This window comes from Mytilus trossulus, chromosome 11 (assembly GCF_036588685.1).
Source record: "Mytilus trossulus isolate FHL-02 chromosome 11, PNRI_Mtr1.1.1.hap1, whole genome shotgun sequence".
Taxonomy (NCBI): domain Eukaryota; kingdom Metazoa; phylum Mollusca; class Bivalvia; order Mytilida; family Mytilidae; genus Mytilus; species Mytilus trossulus.
The window spans coordinates 38,879,315-38,901,949 of NC_086383.1; the positions used below are offsets into that span (position 1 = coordinate 38,879,315).

At 31.8% G+C, this 22,635-nt stretch overlaps 1 protein-coding gene across 1 annotated transcript in view; it reads right to left on the reverse strand.

Annotated features, from left to right (window-relative positions):
- LOC134691070 (trafficking protein particle complex subunit 9-like) overlaps positions 1-22,635 on the reverse strand; it is a 44,874-nt gene that overhangs the window by 11,984 nt on the left and 10,255 nt on the right. Inside the window, exons 7-18 of the mRNA XM_063551267.1 lie at positions 14,078-14,149; positions 13,212-13,410; positions 12,533-12,626; positions 11,395-11,571; positions 10,076-10,218; positions 9,532-9,617; positions 8,896-9,022; positions 8,153-8,363; positions 7,059-7,147; positions 4,220-4,369; positions 2,614-2,669; positions 1,589-1,731 (exon numbers count right to left, since the gene is read on the reverse strand). Of these exons, the coding sequence (XP_063407337.1) occupies positions 1,589-1,731; positions 2,614-2,669; positions 4,220-4,369; positions 7,059-7,147; positions 8,153-8,363; positions 8,896-9,022; positions 9,532-9,617; positions 10,076-10,218; positions 11,395-11,571; positions 12,533-12,626; positions 13,212-13,410; positions 14,078-14,149 (1,547 nt within the window). The remainder of the gene's footprint in view (positions 1-1,588; positions 1,732-2,613; positions 2,670-4,219; positions 4,370-7,058; positions 7,148-8,152; positions 8,364-8,895; positions 9,023-9,531; positions 9,618-10,075; positions 10,219-11,394; positions 11,572-12,532; positions 12,627-13,211; positions 13,411-14,077; positions 14,150-22,635) is intronic.

Here is a 22,635-nt window from a genome sequence, read left to right on the forward strand (position 1 = left end):
CTTATTTGGGCCCTTTTTTGGCCCCTAATTCCTAAACTGTTAAAACCAAAACTCCCAAAATCAATCCCAACCTTTCTTTTGTGGTCATATACCTTGTGTCAAAATTTCATAGATTTCTATTAACTTAAACTAAAGTTATAGTGCGAAAACCAAGAAAATGCTTATTTGGGCCCTTTTTGGCCCCTTATTCCTAAAATGTTAGGACCAAAACTCCCAAAATCAATACCAGCCTTCCTTTTATGGTCATAAACCTTGTGTTAAAATTTCATAGATTTCTATTCACTTTTACTAAAGTTAGAGTGCGAAAACTAAAAGTATTCGGACGACGACGACGACGACGACGACGACGACGACGCCAACGTGATAGCAATATACGACGAAAATTTTTTCAAAATTTGCGGTCGTATAAAAAGCTCCAAGTTATCTCCCTTTCCTGCAAAAATGCAATTTTTTGGCATTAAAATTGAAATATCTTTTTTAACTCATCGGTGACCTATTATTTTTTATTGTTGTTTTCTTATAAGCTGTACATAAACTAAATAATTGTAAAATTTAAGCGAATTCTGTAATTTAGATCTTTTTTTTTCTCGATATTACCGCTTTTTCTCCTATTAGTTCAACAGAAAAAAAAGACATTAACAAAAATGTATGCTTCTTTCGCAAGCATATTGTGAGCGTAAATGAACGGTGACCCCATTTTTTTATTTCATTTTTCTATTAGATATAAGATAAAGTTCATTTAGAGACAAATATAGCGAAATCTTATATTAAATAAAAAAATTGATTTAGACCCGCGAGCCCCCTTAATACTACATCTACTTAAGAATCATAGGGAGAAGTGACTTCTCATTTTGAAGTTGCTATCTTCTGCATAATTTAATTTGGTCACTGGTGGAAGTTGTCTTATTTAAGGGGGTACCTAACACTACAGGGAGATAACTCTGTAAAGTTAGCTAAACGTTTTAATGACATCGTGTTGTAAAAGAAATATAAAGCTTCTCAATGATCAAAATTGGTGTTGGTCAAACTGCTATATAACCAGTGTATGAAAATTAAACGAGCCAAATTAATTTTAGTGAAAGTGTTGGGTACCACCTTAAATAGTTATTTTAATACTTGGTACAATATCCCAGTGATAAGATGGTAGATTTATTGTAAGGGATTTCATTCATGGCTACTGGATTGGTATCCTGTAATTGTGTTCCTATTTTAGCTTTACTTACCTTTCAGCAGGAAGAACATCCCAGTTTACAAATATCACAGAAGGTAAAATATCTACAGTAAAATCTCACTTACCTCTCAGCAGGAAGAACATCCCAGTTCACAAATATCACAGACGGTAAAATATCTACAGTAAAATCTCACTTACCTCTCAGCAGGAAGAACATCCCAGTTTACAAATATCACAGAAGGTAAAATATCTACAGTAAAATCTCACTTACCTCTCAGCAGGAAGAACATCCCAGTTCACAAATATCACAGACGGTAAAATATCTACAGTAAAATCTCACTTACCTCTCAGCAGGAAGAACATCCCAGTTCACAAATATCACAGACGGTAAAATATCTACAGTAAAATCTCACTTACCTCTCAGCAGGAAGAACATCCCAGTTTACAAATATCACAGACGGTAAAATATCTACAGTAAAAGCTACGGAACAGAGTCGACAGAACCCTGCTGTTAATCCCTCACCACCGCTATACTTAATCTGGAGTGTTGTCTCAAAGCACTGAAATATAATAACAAAATCTTGTGTTAAAATCATCAGATGATTCTATACATTCAGTTATATATAGATTCCATATAAACTGCAATAAGTGTGTTGCAATATTTCTCCACTGGAGATAGTTAAAATTATAATATTAAAAGAGCCAGGCTTGCCGAGCTTTTTAAATAATCAAAATTTAACTGTTGAGAGTGGAGAAATATCTTAATACACGAGTTATAGTACATGTAGTAGTGGAACCTATTTCTCTTATGATTTATATCCTTCCTTTTCAAACATTTGCAGAAAGTTGTGTTCTTTATATGTGATGTCATCAGGCATGGTCACCTTTTTTCTTGATGCCATGACAGAAAATTAAACGTCATAATTAAATTTCCACAAATCATTTGCTGAGAACAGATATTTCACTAGTGATGAAAAATATTTTTCTCACATCACTCAGGAAATGTGAAAATAGCACAAAAAATAGAGAAATGACAATCAAATTCCTTCTTTAGGGTTCAATTAGTTTGGCAAACATATTTAATTGTAAAGAATTTTATTATTACCAATAAAACCAAATCCAGCATTTATACTATAAATTAAACAGCAAACCAACTCAGATATATTTATCAAAAATCATCAAGTTTGGGGTCAAATAGGGAACCAGTACTAAGGTCACATGATCACGTTTAAAAATTGCCTAAGGCCATCAGGTCCTTATGAAGCAAACTAAAAATTTCTAAACTGATCTGATTCTTTGTTTTGAACATTTTCCAAGTTGCAAAATACTTTAAAAAAAAATTGTCAGGTCACCTGCTTACCCCAGTAAAGTGGCAGGTCAAATTTGACTCCTTTGGAGCACAATTTTTTACCCCTACAAGCTGTATCCCTAGATGTTCTTACCTTATGAACGACAGTGTCTTTTATCACAGTACTTGTATTTTCACTCACTTCACTACCTGTTAAAACAGAAATTGAGATGATTGGTAACATTGAATAATACTTTCCATTTTTAAAAATTTGTACATTTCTCTTTTGGATTTTTAAAGGTATAAAAAATTAATGTGTGCTAAAATTTTTTTTTTTTAATTCAACTCATCAATTTCATGAATATTATAAAAGGAAAAGCAGAATTTAAGAGTTTAAGAAGGCTGTTTGATTCTTGTATCATTAGTAATAAAATTAAAAAGATATTATTAAATATTCTTTGCACACAACAGATACATATAAACTGTTTTACTTTATATCTATATATTCTACATAGAGAATAATACATGGCAAAATCCGTATCATATGTCGTATCATCCCGAGACATCAATATCAGCCCGAGGGCCCTTAGGCCCGAGGGATGATATTGGTCGAGGGTGATACGGCATGTGATACGGATTTTGCCATGTATTATACGCTTTATCATATATTTCAACAGAAGAGTTTTATATTATATGAACTGTTTTCTGATCCATAGCACTGGGTTACCTTCAGTTCTGCTTTTGTCTTGTTGCAAAGCTTTAAAATAACTGCTCAATTATTTATACGAAGCACCTAGGTTACCTTACAATCTGTTGTTTTGAAAATATTTTGTTTATTATTGTATTATTGAGTGTTTTGTATTTTTTATAGTTGCATTTAGTGTGCCAAAAAAATTGTTGTAAAAACTTGATGTTCGTAACGTTACATACCAAACAATGACGTCATTAAAAAATTGACCTATTTTTTTTTTTTTTTTTTTATTTTTTTTAATATTTAAAAAAAAAAAATTTTTAATAGAAAAAAAATTCTTAAGCAAAAAAAACCCAAAAAAACTGACTTAAGTTAAAAAAAAAAAAAAAAAAAAAAGGTATGCGATACGGGTTTTACCATGCGATACGGGGTATGCGATACGGGTTAAGCCATGCGATACGGGGTATGCGATACAGGGTAAGTGATACAGACTGGAAAAAAGAACCTTTATTAGATATACAAAATAGCTGTATTTTGTACTAAATATATGATAAATAGGATTATTCTACATAGTAAAAGATCCTATTTCAGTAAAAACACTCATTCAAACACGTTCAAAATTACTTAAAAAGGTCAAACAGATTTCTTATGCCTTGATAAAGCGTTATTATAAGTGACACAGAACGTCATCATTGTCATCAATCCACAAGTCATCGTCACAGAATTATACGACTTTTCAAACTTTCTTTTTCTCTTTTTACTTTCTCTCCTCTTTGTTTGCCTATGAAAGCTAGTATTATATTGTATAAACTGTTTGTTTTATATGCATGTCCATTATATTATACTATTATTGTAAATTTATATTGTATTAAGGAGAAGACTTCATAAGTATGATTTACTTGTGTCTAATCCATTTTGCTTTAATTCAGCAAATAAAATATGTTTAAACTAAACTCATGATAATTGATTCAAACATAATTTAAAACAAGGGTAAAACTATATGGCACCAACAACTGTGTTGTGGGGCCATAAAAAAACACATTTCTAGTTTATTTATTTTTTATCTTACCTGAAGTAGATGAATGTTTACTAAAGGAAGACAGAAGGAAATCAGAATGACCAGAAACACACACGCTAAAACACATCTTCTTTGATGACTGTATAGGCAGCTGTGATTCTATATTATCCGAACACCAGTTAAATATCTTGGAGAAATACACTGCAAAGAAATAAAAAAAAATAACTGTATAGGTAGTTGTTAATCTTGGAGAAATCCACTGCTAAGGGAAAGCAAATAACTGTATAGGTAGTTGTTATTTTTGGAGTAATACACTGCAAACAAATAAAGAAAACAACTGCCTAAGTAGTTGTGATTCTATGGTATTTAAACACCAGTTAAATATCTTGGAGACATACACTGCAAAGAAATAAAGTAATAAATGTATAGGCAGCTGTGATTCTATGTTATTTGAATACCAGTTAAATATCTTGGAGAAATACACTGCAAAGAAATAAAGTAATAAATGTATAGGCAGCTGTGATTCTATGTTATCTGAACACCAGTTAAATATCTTGGAGAAATACACTGCAAAGAAATAAAGTAATAAATGTATAGGCAGCTGTGATTCTATTAGTTACACAGTGTGTAATTGTCCTAATACGAGAATTTTATTGACCCGATAAATTCCGTATTAGGACAATTGAACACTGTGTAACGAATTTATCCTGATATTGTTATATTACATATTATTATATTTAAATTCAATATAATGACAACATCAACCAAATATATTTTAGATATTTAATCTAAAACTGTGAAAAATTAAAATATTAGGACTATGAAGCAACTCATTTAAACAAAAATATTATTAGGTCAATGGTAGAAGGGAGATAATCCCAATTGACATAATAAATAAGGGAGATAATTCCTAATGACGTAATAAAAAATTGTACTGAAATTTATTAGGACAATATCAGCCAATCAAATTGCGAGAAATTACTCTAAATCAGGATAATATGTTATCTGAACATCAGTTAAATATCTTGGAGAAATACACTGCAAAGAAATAAAAAAAAATAACTGTATAGGTAGTTGTTAATCTTGGAGAAATCCACTGCTAAGGGAAAGCAAATAACTGTATAGGTAGTTGTTATTTTTGGAGTAATACACTGCAAACAAATAAAGAAAACAACTGCCTAAGTAGTTGTGATTCTATGGTATTTAAACACCAGTTAAATATCTTGGAGACATACACTGCAAAGAAATAAAGTAATAAATGTATAGGCAGCTGTGATTCTATGTTATTTGAATACCAGTTAAATATCTTGGAGAAATACACTGCAAAGAAATAAAGTAATAAATGTATAGGCAGCTGTGATTCTATGTTATCTGAACACCAGTTAAATATCTTGGAGAAATACACTGCAAAGAAATAAAGTAATAAATGTATAGGCAGCTGTGATTCTATTAGTTACACAGTGTGTAATTGTCCTAATACGAGAATTTTATTGACCCGATAAATTCCGTATTAGGACAATTGAACACTGTGTAACGAATTTATCCTGATATTGTTATATTACATATTATTATATTTAAATTCAATATAATGACAACATCAACCAAATATATTTTAGATATTTAATCTAAAACTGTGAAAAATTAAAATATTAGGACTATGAAGCAACTCATTTAAACAAAAATATTATTAGGTCAATGGTAGAAGGGAGATAATCCCAATTGACATAATAAATAAGGGAGATAATTCCTATTGACGTAATAAAAAATTGTACTGAAATTTATTAGGACAATATCAGCCAATCAAATTGCGAGAAATTACTCTAAATCAGGATAATATGTTATCTGAACATCAGTTAAATATCTTGGAGAAATACACTGCAAAGAAATAAAGTAATAAATGTATAGATAGTTGTGATTCTATGTTATCTGAACAGTAGTTAAATATCTTGGAGAAATATACTGCAAAGATATAAAGAAATAACTGTATAGGCAGTTGTTTTTCTTGGAGAAATTCACTACAAAGAGAAATAAATTGCTTTGCCAAGTGCAGTTGGATATGACTGCAGAGGTCCAACCCTGAACAGTTGGGGCAAAAATGGACACAATATTCACACTTGATACAGGTCTGTATTTGAATTGTAATTAAATATTTGACATATAATAGGTTTCTGACACAGAATAACTGTAGGCAAAGAACTAAGAATTGGTTGTTTGATTTGAATTTATCTTCAACTTTTTGCTTTTGTGCAATACACTATGATGTTGTAGTATGTCTTAAGTATTTACTTAGGCCAGGTTTTGGAATTTGTCAGATGTTCAGACTCCTTGATTTTTCCCTAGGATACAATGTAAAATATTCTGCCCCATAACACCCATTTATCTTTTCATATAAGACTAAATAGCTCATAAAAGGTCATTTTACCAAAATTTAAGCAGATTCTAGATTTCTTTTCTCATGATTTGAAACCTAAATAATATCAATGTAAATATAAGGTAAAAGTCTGAGTCAGCCTTTTCCCGCTATATTTTAAAAATCAATTATATTGAAAAAGGAGCTCCATGACTTATCAATATTTTTAGTTTATTTTGTTCCTCAACTTATGCTCCTCTGAATAAAATTATCAATTTTATATTGTGATTTTTTTTTATTTCACCTAATTATATCCTTTAACCCTTTCCTCCATAATGACGCCACCCCCTTTACTCCATAATGACACCTTTTGATGCCTGTGTAGTAACTCAGTTGAAATGCTTTGACTACAAAGTGTCTGTAGTAGACTTAATCAAATTTGTATCCAATATGAAAACGAATATCTTATCAGGTTTGCCAAAAAAAAATCAATGAAGGAAAGGGTTAAAAAGGTGATAAGATTATTCCCTGTTAACTTACTTTTCTCTTCAGTTTTACACCTTAGTTTGACCTCAACTCTCTCAACAGGCTGAACACTAGTGTTGTGAACTGTTATCAAACATTCCTCACTGAAAATTAAATAAATTGTTATGGAAATTGCATATATCTATCAAGTTAAAAACTTTTTACAGAATTCTTAGATGAAATAAAACATGTTTTGAGAGGGCATTCAACAGCTTGTTTATAAAATATTGTATCAATTCACAATTTGAATTAAAACATTATTTTAATAATTTTTAAACAGGATTTTTCGTTTTATTTTTTAACCTTTGCATATTTTTCATCATATGTCCCAAGTGATTAAGATATTGTGGTTCTTTGTTTCTATGGTACTTATCTATCTTAAAATCATTTAAAAAACAAAACATTCTGATAACTTCACTTTGTCCTGCGTATAAGTGGTGCTACTCAAGGTAATTTGATAGTTCCAAAGCCAAAAACTGAACTGTTTAAAAAATATTTTGCTTATTCTGGATCAGTTTTATGGAACACACTACCATATGAAATGCGTAAAGTGCAAAACACTTATTCTTTTAAACAAATCATAAAACAATACTTGAGATATGTACATTAAACTATCATGTCTATACAATTGTGCTTATATGTTGTATGTTTGTTTTTTTTCTCAAATTATTATCATTATTATTATTATAATGAGGCGGAAGCAGATGTCACAACATTGGCACCATCTGATTGGATACTGATAAACTTACCTTTGACCTGCGTATACTGTAAATTCAGAAATTAATGCGAGGTTTTTATTATTGCGAAAAATGCGACTGAGTTGTAAACACAATAATTTAAACTCGCATTTTGAAATATTTCATATGATTTTAACAGGATTTTTCTCAAAATCGTAAAAATTAAAATCGCATTTAAGTCTAAAATGACAAAATCGCAATAATAAATGCACGCAATAATTTCTGAATTTACAGTAATGAGGCAGCAGCAGACATCACAACATTGGTACAATCTGATTGGCTACTGATAAACTTACCTTTGACCTGCGTATAATGAGGCAGCAGCAGACGTCACAACATTGGCACAATCTGATTGGATATTGATAAATTTACCTTTGACCTGCGTATAATGAGGCAGCAGCAGACGTCACAACATTGGCACCATCTGATTCAGTAATAAACATGGCTGACTGGGGAAATGATGATTTGACTTGAACATTAGGTAATGGAGGTATGATTTCTACTTTTGATTGGGTTTCATGTAAATGAGGAATGTCTTTTAATCGGCAGTTACTGTTGACACCATACACTAAAGTTGAATAACCTGAAAAAACAAAAAGAAATTTACATGCTTCTCCAAGAAAAAATTTTACAATGTAAAACTTAATTTAAACCACCAAAAAACTCAAAAGTAACTGTGTGTTTTATCTTCAAGCTTTAATTTTGAGGCACCTTTTTTACTTTCCCTTTGCAATTGATTATTTTTATAATCAACGTGATCTTGGTCTTATCTCAGGTGTTTTTATTGTTAAGCAGTCAATTTATTAGGATGTCAAATTACTTGTTTTCAACTATAAAGTCTGCTATTGTGACTTCATGAAATTAGGCCTTCATTCTTGATGAAGACACACAAAAAAAAAAAAAATCATATGGAATCTCAGTGATGTCAAATAAGAGGGCCAGAAGGTACTCTTTCAGAAAGTCAGGAATGGGCCTTTATTTTGGTGTGATTAACACTTATTAATAATCAATGATTAACTTTACAGGATCCAAGAAAGAATACTCAATTTGCGTGGGAATTTAAGATGACCCCCTCAAATAACACAACAAATACTAATAAGGTGTTATAATCCTACCTAATATATTAAGTTCTCCGTGAGACTTTGGTCGACACATCATTTTGACTAGATATGGTCCTGATTCAGCAGGTATCACTGGGTTAGTAGGGTACATCTCCATTTCTATACCCTCTATCAACAAACCCTTGAAAGAATATAAAACCATGTAATCGCAAGTCGATTGTTTTATGAAACATTGTCTTATAAAATATGTCACAACTATTTGTTAATACTTTTTTTTGTTCGTCATTATCATGTTTTTCTTCTTTTGGGGAATTTGGTGTGGCAATGGAATATCTTTGGTATGGTCTCTGTTTAACTAAATTTCCTACTTTTGTAGAATGAGAGTGATTTAGAAACATGAGGACAAATAGATGTCCTTTTTTTCTGCTGTTTGGTATGTGTCTTATTGATTAAAACCAAACATCACCATGAAAATTACCAGACCGTTAAAATAAGTGCATTCATATAGGTCACTTACATGTATATCAAATTATCTCTTTTTGGTTTTTCTCTCTCTCTCTTTTTCTTATCAACTCTTATTTTCTAAAATTGATATGCCTTAATATTATGACGCTTGAAACTGTTATATGTTTTGACATAACTTTAAGTATTCATGCAATTAATGGATCTGTTTATGTATAATGCTCATACCATTTGAGTAATTTTAAGTTCTTCTGGCATTGGGTTAAATACTTGTAAATGCACTTCACATAAGTCTTTAGCCACCCATCGGAAATCTGAAAATGAAGAAATTCATATGTATTAAATTTAACCAGCAAACATGCACATTAAAATATTGTTAGAGTAATTTTATAAAAAAAATCAAGAAGTTAATGAAGGATGCGGAAGGACAAAATTATAAAAGCTGGATGCTAAATGAGAAGAATAGGTCACTTGACCCTATTTAATGGTTTCATTCTTACTAATTGCAAATAAAATCATGCTGTGTTGGGTTCTTTCCACGTACCAGTTCATTTTTTTTTTGTTTTACGTCTAAAAAGTTAAGAACACAATAATTACTTTACAATTGTTATTTTAAGAATGTTATGTACATTAATTGTACCTAACATCGCACAATGTAGTCCTAATGTTTAGAGGGAATATAAAGTTTTGTTTAACGTCACATGAGATCACCTCAACCAATCAAATGTCTTTAGTTATCAATATTTTTATAGTGTAATAACATAATACGTACCAACTTTATTTGTTTTCTCTGGGGTACTATTTGATCCTATAGAAAGAGGTGTGTAAATAAATAGTTTTTCCTCTGCTGATGCAGACTTTGGGATAATCTTGACTGGTTCCAAATGTGGAGCAGCAGGTACCAGTCTAAATGACCTACAAATAAGGAGTTACATATTAAAAAAAATCCAAAATTAAGGGCTGTTAAATAAAATATACATGGAGCCTGTTGTTCAGTGGTTGTCTTTTGTTGGTGTGGTTCATAAGTGTTTTTAGTTTTTTATATAGATTAGACAGTTGATTTTCCAGTTTTACACTAGTCATTTTGGGGCCCTTCATAGCTTGCTGTTCCATGTGAGCCAAGGCTCCTTGTTGAAGACTGTACTTTGACCTATGATTGTTTACTTTTTGTACATTGTGACTTCTCAACTATGTGCAGGTGCCAAACATTTTTTGGTTCATAAAAATGTAAATTAAATTGTGAGTATAGCTTGGTAACCCATTTTCAACATACTGTCACTGGGTATCAGGTCCAAAAACACAATTAATTCGTAGTGCATTTCTTTTAGAACATAAATGAAAATTAAAAAAATCCTACCTGCACTTTCTCAAAGAAACTTTTACAGTGTGTTGTACATATGTACTACTTTTGGGACAAATTGTATCAAAATTATAGAAAACTTCATCGGCTCTAACTCAAAATATGGACAATTTTATGTTTAGGGCGTCTTGAAATCTTTTGACAGCTTCCGAAGTGCTCATTTTCAACCTTTTTCAGCTGGAGAAATAGATTTGGAAGGGCTATAAAAATTAATGGACTATATTTGTGAACAACGAAAATCAAGGGACAACAATGGTGGTCTCAGACCATCATGTATGTTTTAATTTAACAGCCTTTACACAAATATTCCTGACATAAACTAATTGGTCATGGTAAACTAACATGAATTTATCATACTTCTGTTTAGCTTTAAAGGAGTATGTTCCCTAATGACCATATTACTCTCTGAATTTTAAGTTTAAACTTGTTTTGTTTTTTTATTAGGCCATCAACTGCTATGATTTGTGAGTCACAACAAGTTTTTTGTAGGCCAAATAATGTCATTCATAACAATGTATAAGGCTAATATTTTTGATGAGTTTTTTTCATTCTTATTTATTACCCGACATGAGGGATCTCTGTTAATGGCAGAGGTGGTAATATTACACCATTATCTAGAGCTAGAGCCTGTGTGGTCCCCTCACATCGAGCCGTCCAGGATTCTAGTGAACTTATAAGAATACATGTATCTTTGATATGTTTATATGTTTTCTATCATACTTATTTATTACCTGACATGAGGAATCTCTGTTAATGGAAGTGGTGGTAATATAACACCATTATCTAGAGCTAGAGCCTGTGTCGTCCCCTCACATCGAGCTGTCAAAGATTCTAAGGAAGACACAATCTCTGACTTCTCTGAAGACGATAAATACTTGTGTAGAGTTTGCAGTAGGAATGTTGAATGCCTGAAAAGTTCAAAAAAGAAAATGAAAAATTCAAATATATCATTTTACAATATAAAATGAAATGCATCTTTTATTAAGGTTGTATTTGTCCTTGTTAATCAACTGTATAATATGAGGCAGGCATAACCTGTGAATGGGGACGAAGTCTGAAAGTATTATTTTTTTTAATTGAAACGGAAATACCGTAACGTTTAAGATTTTGGTTCTGTTATAAGGGATTTAGCTGTGACGTTCTTTAAGTTATGACGTCATATTCAATGTAAACAATGAAACGCTTTCATCAGGTAACGTTTTTTTCATTTCAAACAATTATTAAAAATTAATTTGTATTGAGTTCCAATCTTGTATTTTACTAGACTGATAAATATGATTTTTGTTTTCAAAGTCTCATTCAAACAAGACAGATTTCTGCGCAAATGCGGGGAAAACCGGAACAGGAAGTAGATCTGAAAAAAAAGTTAACGATTTTGAGTTCATTAGTAGAATGAAAAATTCGGGAAATTTTCCAGATTTTTTTTTTTTTTTTTTTTTTTTATTGATTTTTCTACCGTAATTGGGGACTTCGTCCCCATAATATAAATGACATAAAATCTATACAATGTATTGCATTTTTCATAATTTTGTATTTATTCTTTACTTATTGTTTGACATGTACCAATTGGCAAAAAAAATAGTGAACAGTCACTTTTAAGTCATCGAACTTTGATTTACTTCCCTTTATTTAGAAATGAGCACATGGCTGTCAATGAAATTACCAATGTCTTCATAGGTAAAATAGCAATAAACAGATTATCATTTGTCATCTCAAATCAATTGCTTTTCTCACTTTTTGAATGTGGGTAGGGGATTGATATTCTAGTCTCTCATTTCTCTAGTCAATGGAGTTCGAGACAACGAGAGTTAACAGTATAAGAATGATAAATGAATGAATATGTTTCAACTGCATAAGATAATTATTTACCTCACAGCTAAGGGGAGGTTACCCATTCTTTTAGCAGAGTAGATCAATTCATTAAGTACTCTATATTGCACTATTGGCCATCCATATGTGGGCACTGAAAAAGAAAATATGTGTACAATATTGCACTATTGGCCATCCATATGTGGGCACTGAAAAAGAAAATATGTGTACAATCAAATTATAAGAAATCACCAGATTTTCTTTACATAATTAAATAAACATTGTATTATAAGTAAAGGAAGATGATGGATTAGTATAATAATATATAAGTATCATATATTAATTGAATGATTAGTTTCCTAATGTCAAGTGGCAAATATGTCATACATTTTCAGGAGGAAATATTTTAAGTTTGTCCATTAAACAATTTCAATACATAATTTGAAATTTTCTTCAAATCTTGAATTTAGTCATTTTACAGCCACAAAACTATCTGAGCATGCCCACATACATTAAAGCAGGTTATTTTTGTGGGTGTAAAATTTTATGATTCCCATTGAAAAAGTTAAATGAAATATTTTAGCGGATTCAAAACTTTTATCTATACCTTTGCATGTACACTTTCAAATTGGCAGAATTTATTTTTGCGATCTTGTTCTATCCGTGAAAATAAGCGAACATTTAAACCCGCGAAAAATCCGCTTACACAGTATATTATTGAAAGAGTAACTATGCTTACCATCAGGAATGTCCTTGATATCAAATATAAGCTTGTATCCTTCCAGGGACTGCATCATTAAATGGTAACATTGCTGCCAGTTAGGTCGTGGGTTCTGTGGGGTCACACACTGCATGGCTGCTATTCTTCGGAAAAATGCAGCTTTCCTCAGGAATCCTAACTGTGTATAAAGCTGGGAAAGTGTACAGTATCTGTCTATCTGTAATACAAATATAATTTGCAAATACTGTGGATTTATTCTTATTTAAGTGATAGAGATTTGGAGATTTTAAAGGTACATGTATACTAGACCCCATATGTATTTTAAGTGTTTAATGAAAGCAGATTTTATAAAGGCTTGCAAAACCACTCAAAAAAAATATCTAGGAAAAACAAAACTACTGAACTCTGTGAAAAATTCAAAACAGAAAGTCCCCAATCAAATGGCAAAATGCATGATGATCTAATTTGATATATACTGCTTTAAACAAGATGCTGTAATTATATTTCATTGTAGTAGGTTAAGCTTAATTCAGTATTTGATATATATCAAATATGTAGCTTCACTGCTTATCACACAAAATAAGAATTAAGAGCAAACTGGTCATTTTTGAATCAGAATAATTAGTCTATATGCTATAAATCCCGCTTGGATGTTCTACATAGTTCTGCCTTCCGATCATATATATAAAAAAGAAGATGTGGTATGATTGCCAATGAGACAACTATCCACAAAAGAACAAAATGACACGGACATTAACAACTAAAGGTCATCGTACGGCCTTCAACACTGAGCAAAGCATATATAAATATATGCATATATTATCAAAAGGTTACGGTGACAATAAACATAACAACTTCATCAGAAAATAAAAATATTTGCAAACCTTATCTTCATCTGTGGACTGTATGTTGATATAAACGACATTCTGTAGGAAATCTGCAGCTTGTAACAAGTTCTGTAAGTATATAAAAAAAATTTTTTTTAAGGGATTTCAATTTTCTTAGTATCGTAAAATAACTGAAAATTAAGTTTAGTATGATATCTACCATTAGCTATGCTATATATGTATATATGAAGTATACTCAACAACTGTGGTCCACTCAACCTTAAATAAGTTATACACCATTTTGATTAAAGATTTCAACAATAACAAGACTTAGTACAAATGGTTATGCCTTAAATGTCTCTTAATCTGTCACTTTCTTCACATGCAAGACATTAATCACATTTGCCTGTGTCGAGTGAATCAATGTGAAACAGTGAATCAATGTGAAACAGTAATACAATGTGAAACAGTGAATCAATGTGAAACAGTGAATCAATGTGAAACAGTAAAACAATGTGAAACAGTAATACAATGTGAAACAGTGAATCAATGTGAAACAGTGAATCAATGTGAAACAGTGAATCAATGTGAAACAGTGAATCAATGTGAAACAGTAATACAATGTGAAACAGTGAATCAATGTGAAACAGTGAATCAATGTGAAACAGTAATACAATGTGAAACAGTGAAACAATGGGAAACAGTGAATCAATGTGAAACAGTGAATCAATGTGAAACAGTGAATCAATGTGAAACAGTGAATCAATGTGAAACAGTAATACAATGTGAAACAGTGAAACAATGTGAAACAGTGAATCAATGTGAAACAGTGAATCAATGGGAAACAGTGAATCAATGTGAAACAGTGAATCAATGTGAAACAGTGAATCAATGTGAAACAGTGAATCAATGTGAAACAGTAATACAATGTGAAACAGTAATACAATGTGAAACAGTGAAACAATGTGAAACAGTGAATCAATGTGAAACAGTGAATCAATGTGAAACAGTGAATCAATATGAAACAGTGAATCAATGTGAAACAGTGAATCAATATGAAACAGTAATACAATGTGAAACAGTGAAACAATGTGAAACAGTGAATCAATGTGAAACAGGGAATCAATGTGAAATAGTGAATCAATGTGAAACGGGGAATCAATGTGAAACGGGGAATCAATGTGAAACACCAGGCTTTCCGCTGGCGGTCGCCATTTTCGCAATTTGCGAAAAAATAATAATTATGGCGATAAAAATTATTTATTTGCGAAAGAATTTGGCGAAAGAAATATAAAAAACGATTTATTTTCCTCCATCTTGTTTATTTACTTTTATTCAAGTTTCTCGGACTTTATCCGATTAGACAATACTCGGAATTCATCTTGACCTCATTAACATTTGAACAGAAAATCAATAATCAGCTGATTGCATTTTAAGCTATCGACAACAAAGGACTAATTAATAAAGATGTTGATTGAATTGTTTGACACAATAATATAGTTAAATGGCTTCCGCTTAAAGTAACATAAAGAATTTATTTACCACTTTGCGACGCACGTGTTTGAGGCAAACAGTCTCCGTTTTAAAGATAGTTTAGAAAAGAAAGCTGTTGTTGTGACGAAAAATGTTCAAACGCAAGAAAAATCTCCGATTTAAAACTTTTTATTTTCTTTCACTTTGATATACCCGGTGGGTAATTGATTAGGGAGAAACATGTGTTTCAAGAATAGGTTTACGTCTCAACTTTTTCATTTACGATGGTCAAGAAACGAAAACTGTCGTTATGAAAAAATCTATCAAAAAGATTGTGAACAACCCCTCGAATGAGATTAATCATTCAATGTAATGACTACAAATGAAATAAGGGATCAATTTCATGTGATAAAAGCTTTTGTTTTGTTGTAAAAACCACTTCTTAGTACAAAAAGGGCACATCGGTATTTATCTTTAAAAGAAACTTTCCCAACGAACATACTGGTATTATATGATCAAAACATGTCCATGAATTTAGTTATATCCCAGGACATATATATTCTTTATTATTCCAAAGTATAGGGGCCCCGTCATTTAGAAAAGTTGTTTAAAAAATTCTGTTGCTTTTAAAGTAAATGTTTAGTGTTTATTCATCATGTTCATTAAAATGTTAACTCTAAAATAAGTTTTAGCGAATAATCATAGACACAATGGGGCAACATCATCCTATTCAAGGGAAAAGGGGGAGGTGGGTTAGAAAAAAATGGAAGATTTAAACAAAAAATATATTAATGTTATTTGGCGAAAAAAATAATAGAGTGGCGAAAAATATATTGTTTTGGCGAAAGAGGTGGCGAAAAAAATAATTGACCCAGGGGAAACCCTGTGAAACACGGAATCAATGTGAAACACGGAATCTATGTAGCTGAACGCAATAGCATTCTGTCTAATTACTCTGTTGAACAACATTGATCATGTTGATGAAATATTCAGAGAAAGTCACTAATTATCAAAAGCATCCACCGCTGTACTTTGAAAAATCACCATAAATGACTTTTTAACTCAATTACCTTATGCTGCGGACTCATCTTTTTTGGTGCATGGGAAAACAGTTTTTGTGGATTTTGTTAGTATTGCTTACCCACTTATGTCAAACAAATATCAAATTATGTGTAGGTTTTTTTAATACATTTTATTTTTATTTGTTGAAATTGGCTTGGAACAAGCTTTTAGTAATTATATGTACTCGAAGATCAGTATACTGTAAATTCAGAAATTGCATGCATTTATCATTGCGATTTTGTCATTTTGGACTAAACAAGATTTTAATTTTTACAATATTGAGAAAAATCCTGTTTTATTCATACAAACAATTACAAAATCCAAATTTTAATTATAGCCGTCGCATTTTTTGCAATAATAAAAATATCGCAATTATTTCTGAATTTACAGTATTGAGTGCTATAAACAGTTTCGTACTAAAAACTAGGGGTTATTCCCCGTCTAAAAATAACCATGGAGGAAAACCCCTGTTTATTTACTTACTTGGTGAAAAAGTATCATGTTTTTTGTATTTGATTGTAAAAATTAGTTAATTAGCTTTCAATTAAAACAGGTTGAATGATTGAAATAATTTTAAAAATTATATTAAATAAACATGTTTCGAGGGGAGACAACACTGTAAACAGTCTGTTTTTTTAGCAGTGAAAATTGAAAACTTATTTGCAGCCACTGTAGCTCTTTTCGGAGCAGGAAACCGTACCCTGAAACAAGATTTTTTTGAAAGGCCAGGTAAAAACCTACAAAATTCATACAGTTTTGATTATGAAAAATGTGCATGGATCATGTCTTCATGGGTGTGCACTTGACCTGATTTCATGTTTTTTATGTTAAAATTATACCTATTTTCCCCCATGTTCCTTGGATGAAATTTTTATAATATATTAAAAGTACACATTATTTTTATTTCATTATAAACTAGAGAACATTCTGATTCCAGTGATATCTAGTTTTATACAAGTATCTTTATTAATCCGTCCACCAGTAAGGGTCACATATGCATGGTCCCTCAAAACATGACGTCATAGAAAAAAACTGTTGATTGCACCCATTGTATCTTGGTGAATTTTTTTTAAAACTGTTTCTCTGCTTTGTATTGATGTGAAGTCCTTTTAAACTAATATTCTTAGTTTGTTCCTATGTTGATCTGTGTCACCACTGTGCCAGGTTTATGAGAGGGTGAAGCACCTGCAAGCATTCTGTATAGGCATACCCCAAGTCAGGAGCCTGTAGGTTTAGTGATAGTTGTTTGAACTGTATGTCATATTTGGTTTTTTTTGTTTGATGTTTTGTACACAAATCAGGCTGTTTTTTTTATTTGAATTGATTTAATGCATGCTGTGCTGTATTTGCTTATGGTTGAAGCCCATCAGCAATCAGCAAACATCTACGCCATTTGGTCTCTGGTGGATAATATTTTTAATGGAAAATGCAATTCGATTCATATGACCTTAATCTGATACATGAAAACCTTTTTGACCTTTGTTTGAACTTAGGCTGAACAACTTTTGCAACGGTCCCTCTTGATAATTTAAGGTCTCCATGAATATTTGTTTGAACAAATTGTGAAAAAACTTCATCTTCTCAATGTATGAGGGGGGATAGGAGGGTTCCTGATCCCGAATTCCCGGACTTTACAAATCGAAATCCAGAGGTCCCTAATTTAAATAAAGTAAATCCTGACGTCCCGAAATCCGAAAAAAAGGATTCCCGGATCACGAAAGGGTCAATCCCGAAATCCCGAGCTTTAAAAGACCCGATCCCAGAGTCCCGATAAAGGTCCTATCCCCCCTCATGTATTCTATCAAACTCTACCATATCAATCAATAATGTGTAAAGAAAAGAGCAGAAATACTCTAGATATAATGTATGTTTCTATCTCTTTTACTTTATAAAATTTCTACCACTAACCATATGAAGATTAGTCTCAATTCCAGCATTTGTGGTTGTTTCATTAGCAGATGTCCATGATCCAAAATAAGTTTCACTATAAATACTTAGTGCGTTATTGTGTTGTTTGGTTGCTGTTCCATTGAGGAATGCCCTAATTCTCCTTTTATTCTTATCTTATATCAGCTGTTTGCAACTCAGAACTATTAAGACATTTTGTTTATTGTTAAAGACTGTATGCTTTATATCTCTTTTGTTTTTGTTGTCATTACGTTGCTGACTCATTGATATTCTGATCTTACATCAAGACATTTAGGCCAATGAACTACAGCTTGTCATATTGTACATGTTGTACATTTGCTTGAAATGTCTATTGTTAAAGACTGCATGCTCATCACTAGGTGTATTTTGTTATTGTTCTTATTGGGTTGCTGTCTAATGGAAATTAACCCTGCATATCAACTCATTGGGATTAAATACTTTTAAGAGCTACACATATTGTATAAGCAGTTGCCTACTGTTATCATGGTTATAGATTACGCTCATCTCTATATGTATTTTGGTAGTGTCTCAAATTGACACATCTTGAAAACCTATCTATTCCTCTTTGTCTATAAAAGGTAAACACCACAATGTAATGAAATATAAAAAAAACACCAAGAACAGTAACCTATAAATAATTAAATCCACCTCATTTGAACTTCAGTGGATAGTTGTCTCATTGGCAATCATACCACCTCTTTTTTTAGTTATCTAAATATATACATGATACACATATCTCAATCTGCTTTTAATAAACCTATAATAAAAAAAAATGTAGAACAAGTAGTCAAACCATTTTAACCAAGGAACTGAAGAAAAGCCTAATAGTCCAACCATCTTAAAAATGGTCACAACATGTAAAACAAAATAAAGAGTTTTCCCTAATGAAATCAATTTTTAAAGATATATTTCAATTGACCAAGTACAAACTATTAGATCACCTACTTTCAACAAACAAGAAATATACAACAAACATGTGACATATCTCTATCATAGAAATAATTCTAAAATTCTAAGCCATTTGTTTTCTTATTTGACTTGTTTCACATTTCGGGATGTCTGAGTATGTTATAGCTTGATTTGGTGTATAGGTTTTGCTCATTGTGGAAGACTGTACAGTGACATTCAAATAGAATTAAACATAGACATCATTTGCTCTCTGGTAGATAGATGTCTCTTTGGCAATCATACCAGATCTCCTCATCTTATACTAAATCTCCATTTTAACAAAGATATTCAATCAGACAAAATAAATCTCAATTATTATTTATTTTAATTCAAAATAAATTGTTGAAAAACATAACAAAACTATTTATAATATAACATATAAAAGAAAAATTCATTGGAAAAAAAATGAATATCTTATTATAACACATGAAATTTGAAAAAAGATTTTTTTCATCAAACTTTCCCATATTTACAAACTTTCTTCATGTACAATTTAGCACTAGGTCAAATATTCTATTTCACAATTTCACATATAATAATTATTCTGGTAGAAAAATTCCATATGAGAATCTTGTTTCTTAAGTTTTTTACGAGCTTGTTCTCTCTGGATACTGACCATATGCACATGAGGTGTGTACTCTGGAAACTTTTCAATGAAATAGTTCGGTATTTGTTTCCGTGTATTATTAGCACGACTCCTTTTATTAGCAAACCATGACCTAATTTGTCCAACAGATATTCCACATTTCTCTGCTAACTCCTCCTTCTCTTCGTCTGATGGATAAGGATCATAAAGATGCCCCTCATACCATTGATTCAAGATGTCCCTTGCTTCAATCGTAAGCTGTTGATAATTTGGACGAGTGTTCTCGTTCTGTTGCTGTTTACGTTTCCCTTTATACTTCAATTTAATTGGATGCTGGTTACCAGAAATTGACAACGTATTAAAACATCTGACACGCTTATTTGCCATCCATTTTTTCACTTGCTTCTCACTTAGTCCACTGTCGTCTGACAACTGTTTGACCTCAAGGTCAGAAGGATAAGGATATCGAAGGTGTGCATCATACCAATTAGTAAGAACAACGGTAGCTTCTGGTGTGAGCAGACGGTTTTTAGAGTCTTTTTGATTCTTTGGTGATTCCTTTTCAACTTCAACATCATCTTGAACTTTTTCCATCAAATTCTGTGCATTTGAAATGCTCTGCAGTGAAGTGTTCACATTGTTATTTTGTCCATCAAATGATTTTCTGTCGGATAAGAATTTAGTGTTTGACTGACACTCTTTGAAGTTAGTTAAGTCCATATGCAAACTATCATTTTTGACAGTTTCACGCTGACACAATACTGTTGCAGATGTCGCTTGGTTTGTTGAATCAGGGGAAGCAACTGGAGTGGTATATTCAGGGGAGGTAATCAGAGTAAATGGTGATGATTGGCACTGATCAGAAACTGGCTGTTTATTAAACTGTAAATGTCTCACTGCTTGAAAATTTAAACTAGCATTAGAATTATCAATGGAGGATGCTGGCTTCGGATTGAAAATATGTCCACTTCCTGTTTTGTTGGTTGATGGAAATTCCGGTAAACTTTCATCAGAGAGAATACCAGAATCATGGCTTGGAATATCAGGTGAACACCTATCAGATCCAGAACGACTAGAGCATCTACTCTCAGGACTATTAACCACATTACATAATCCAGAATCATTAGCATTAAGTCTTTTCACAAGCATATCTACATGTCCGTGTACTTCCTTAATAAGGCTTAAACGTTTTTTGTCACAACTTGAGTTGACTTTTTCTCTTGCAGCCTCGGACGTTCCTGCCGAACAAAGTCCCTGATATCTAGACACTTCTATTTTACCAACCTCACAACTATAGTCAGCCTCCAGTTCCAAAGCTTTTGATGTCACAGTAGAATCGGTCCTTAGAGATAAAAGTCTTTCTTGCAATTTTAGATGCAGTGAGTAAACTGTGGCACCATTGTCAACAACTCCAGGCACTTTAAGCGGCGTAGTATTCCAAGACGTATTAATTAAGTTAGTTGGCACTTGCATATGTAGACATTCTTGTACGAGTAAAGTCTGAAGATCCTGAAACATGGGATTACTTTTAAGTCTCTGAAGATATAGACTGTCATTTGGTGATGAGAATGCTGATATACGATTCGGTTTCAACTTTTCAATACTGTTACTTAAATCCAGAGGTTGATGTTGATGCTGAGGAGACAGATATGACGGAGAATATCCTAGAGGCGACTGGAATCCTGTATACAAAGGACTTGTATTAAAGCCAGGTCTAGTTGCCGACTGCAATAAAGTTGATGGTGACAGGAAAACTGGTCTCTCTGGTGTGGATGCTAGTCCATCATAAAGGTATGGTGATGATGATGAAGATGAGATCCTCTGTGGTCGGTAAGGTGTGGAGAAAAAACTTTGATAATCCATTGCAGTTTTTCTCATGAACAGTCACAAACACAGCCTACTTTCACTTTCAAGTCCTATAAATAGCTGTATGCACTTTCACTTTGCCAAGTATTATTGTAGCTTTATATGACGTTAACTCTTTGATAATAGTTTTTAAAATGAAGACAATTCAATATTTCACAGTATATAAACCCAGATGAGACTAGCTAGGTACACACCCCAAAGAAGAGCAACTCATTGGATAGGCAGTGGCACCTAAAATTATCATTTTTACTTAATTTGTTTTGATAAAAATTAGCAGATGGGGAGTTACAAAATATTCTGAGCTTTACAACAAATAGAATTATAAATATACTTCTGTAATGATGAGAACCTTATCTAAACAACTACCTGGCCAATATTAATTGCTAATCTCTTTGATGTTTACCTATATCTTTTCCAGGTGTAATGGATAGGGATAAGACAAATGTTGTATAAACATCTAATGATTACTTTGGAAAGACTTAATTGATAGGACAAAAGAATAACATGTGTTTCTCATCTCCCATTGCAAAACAACCATGATTAGAACAATGCAATGCAAGCTAAGGTATAAAGACCATTTGTTATGGTCTGAGCAGTTTCTGTCTCTACTCCATTAGGAAAATTCACTAATCCTTACTCTAGAGAATCAATGTTATAAGTATTTCTCCATCTTAAAAGCATATTACTTCCTAATTCCAAGCTGCAAAATTTTGAGGTATTTTTCACAATGTTTATTTATCTTGTCCAAGAT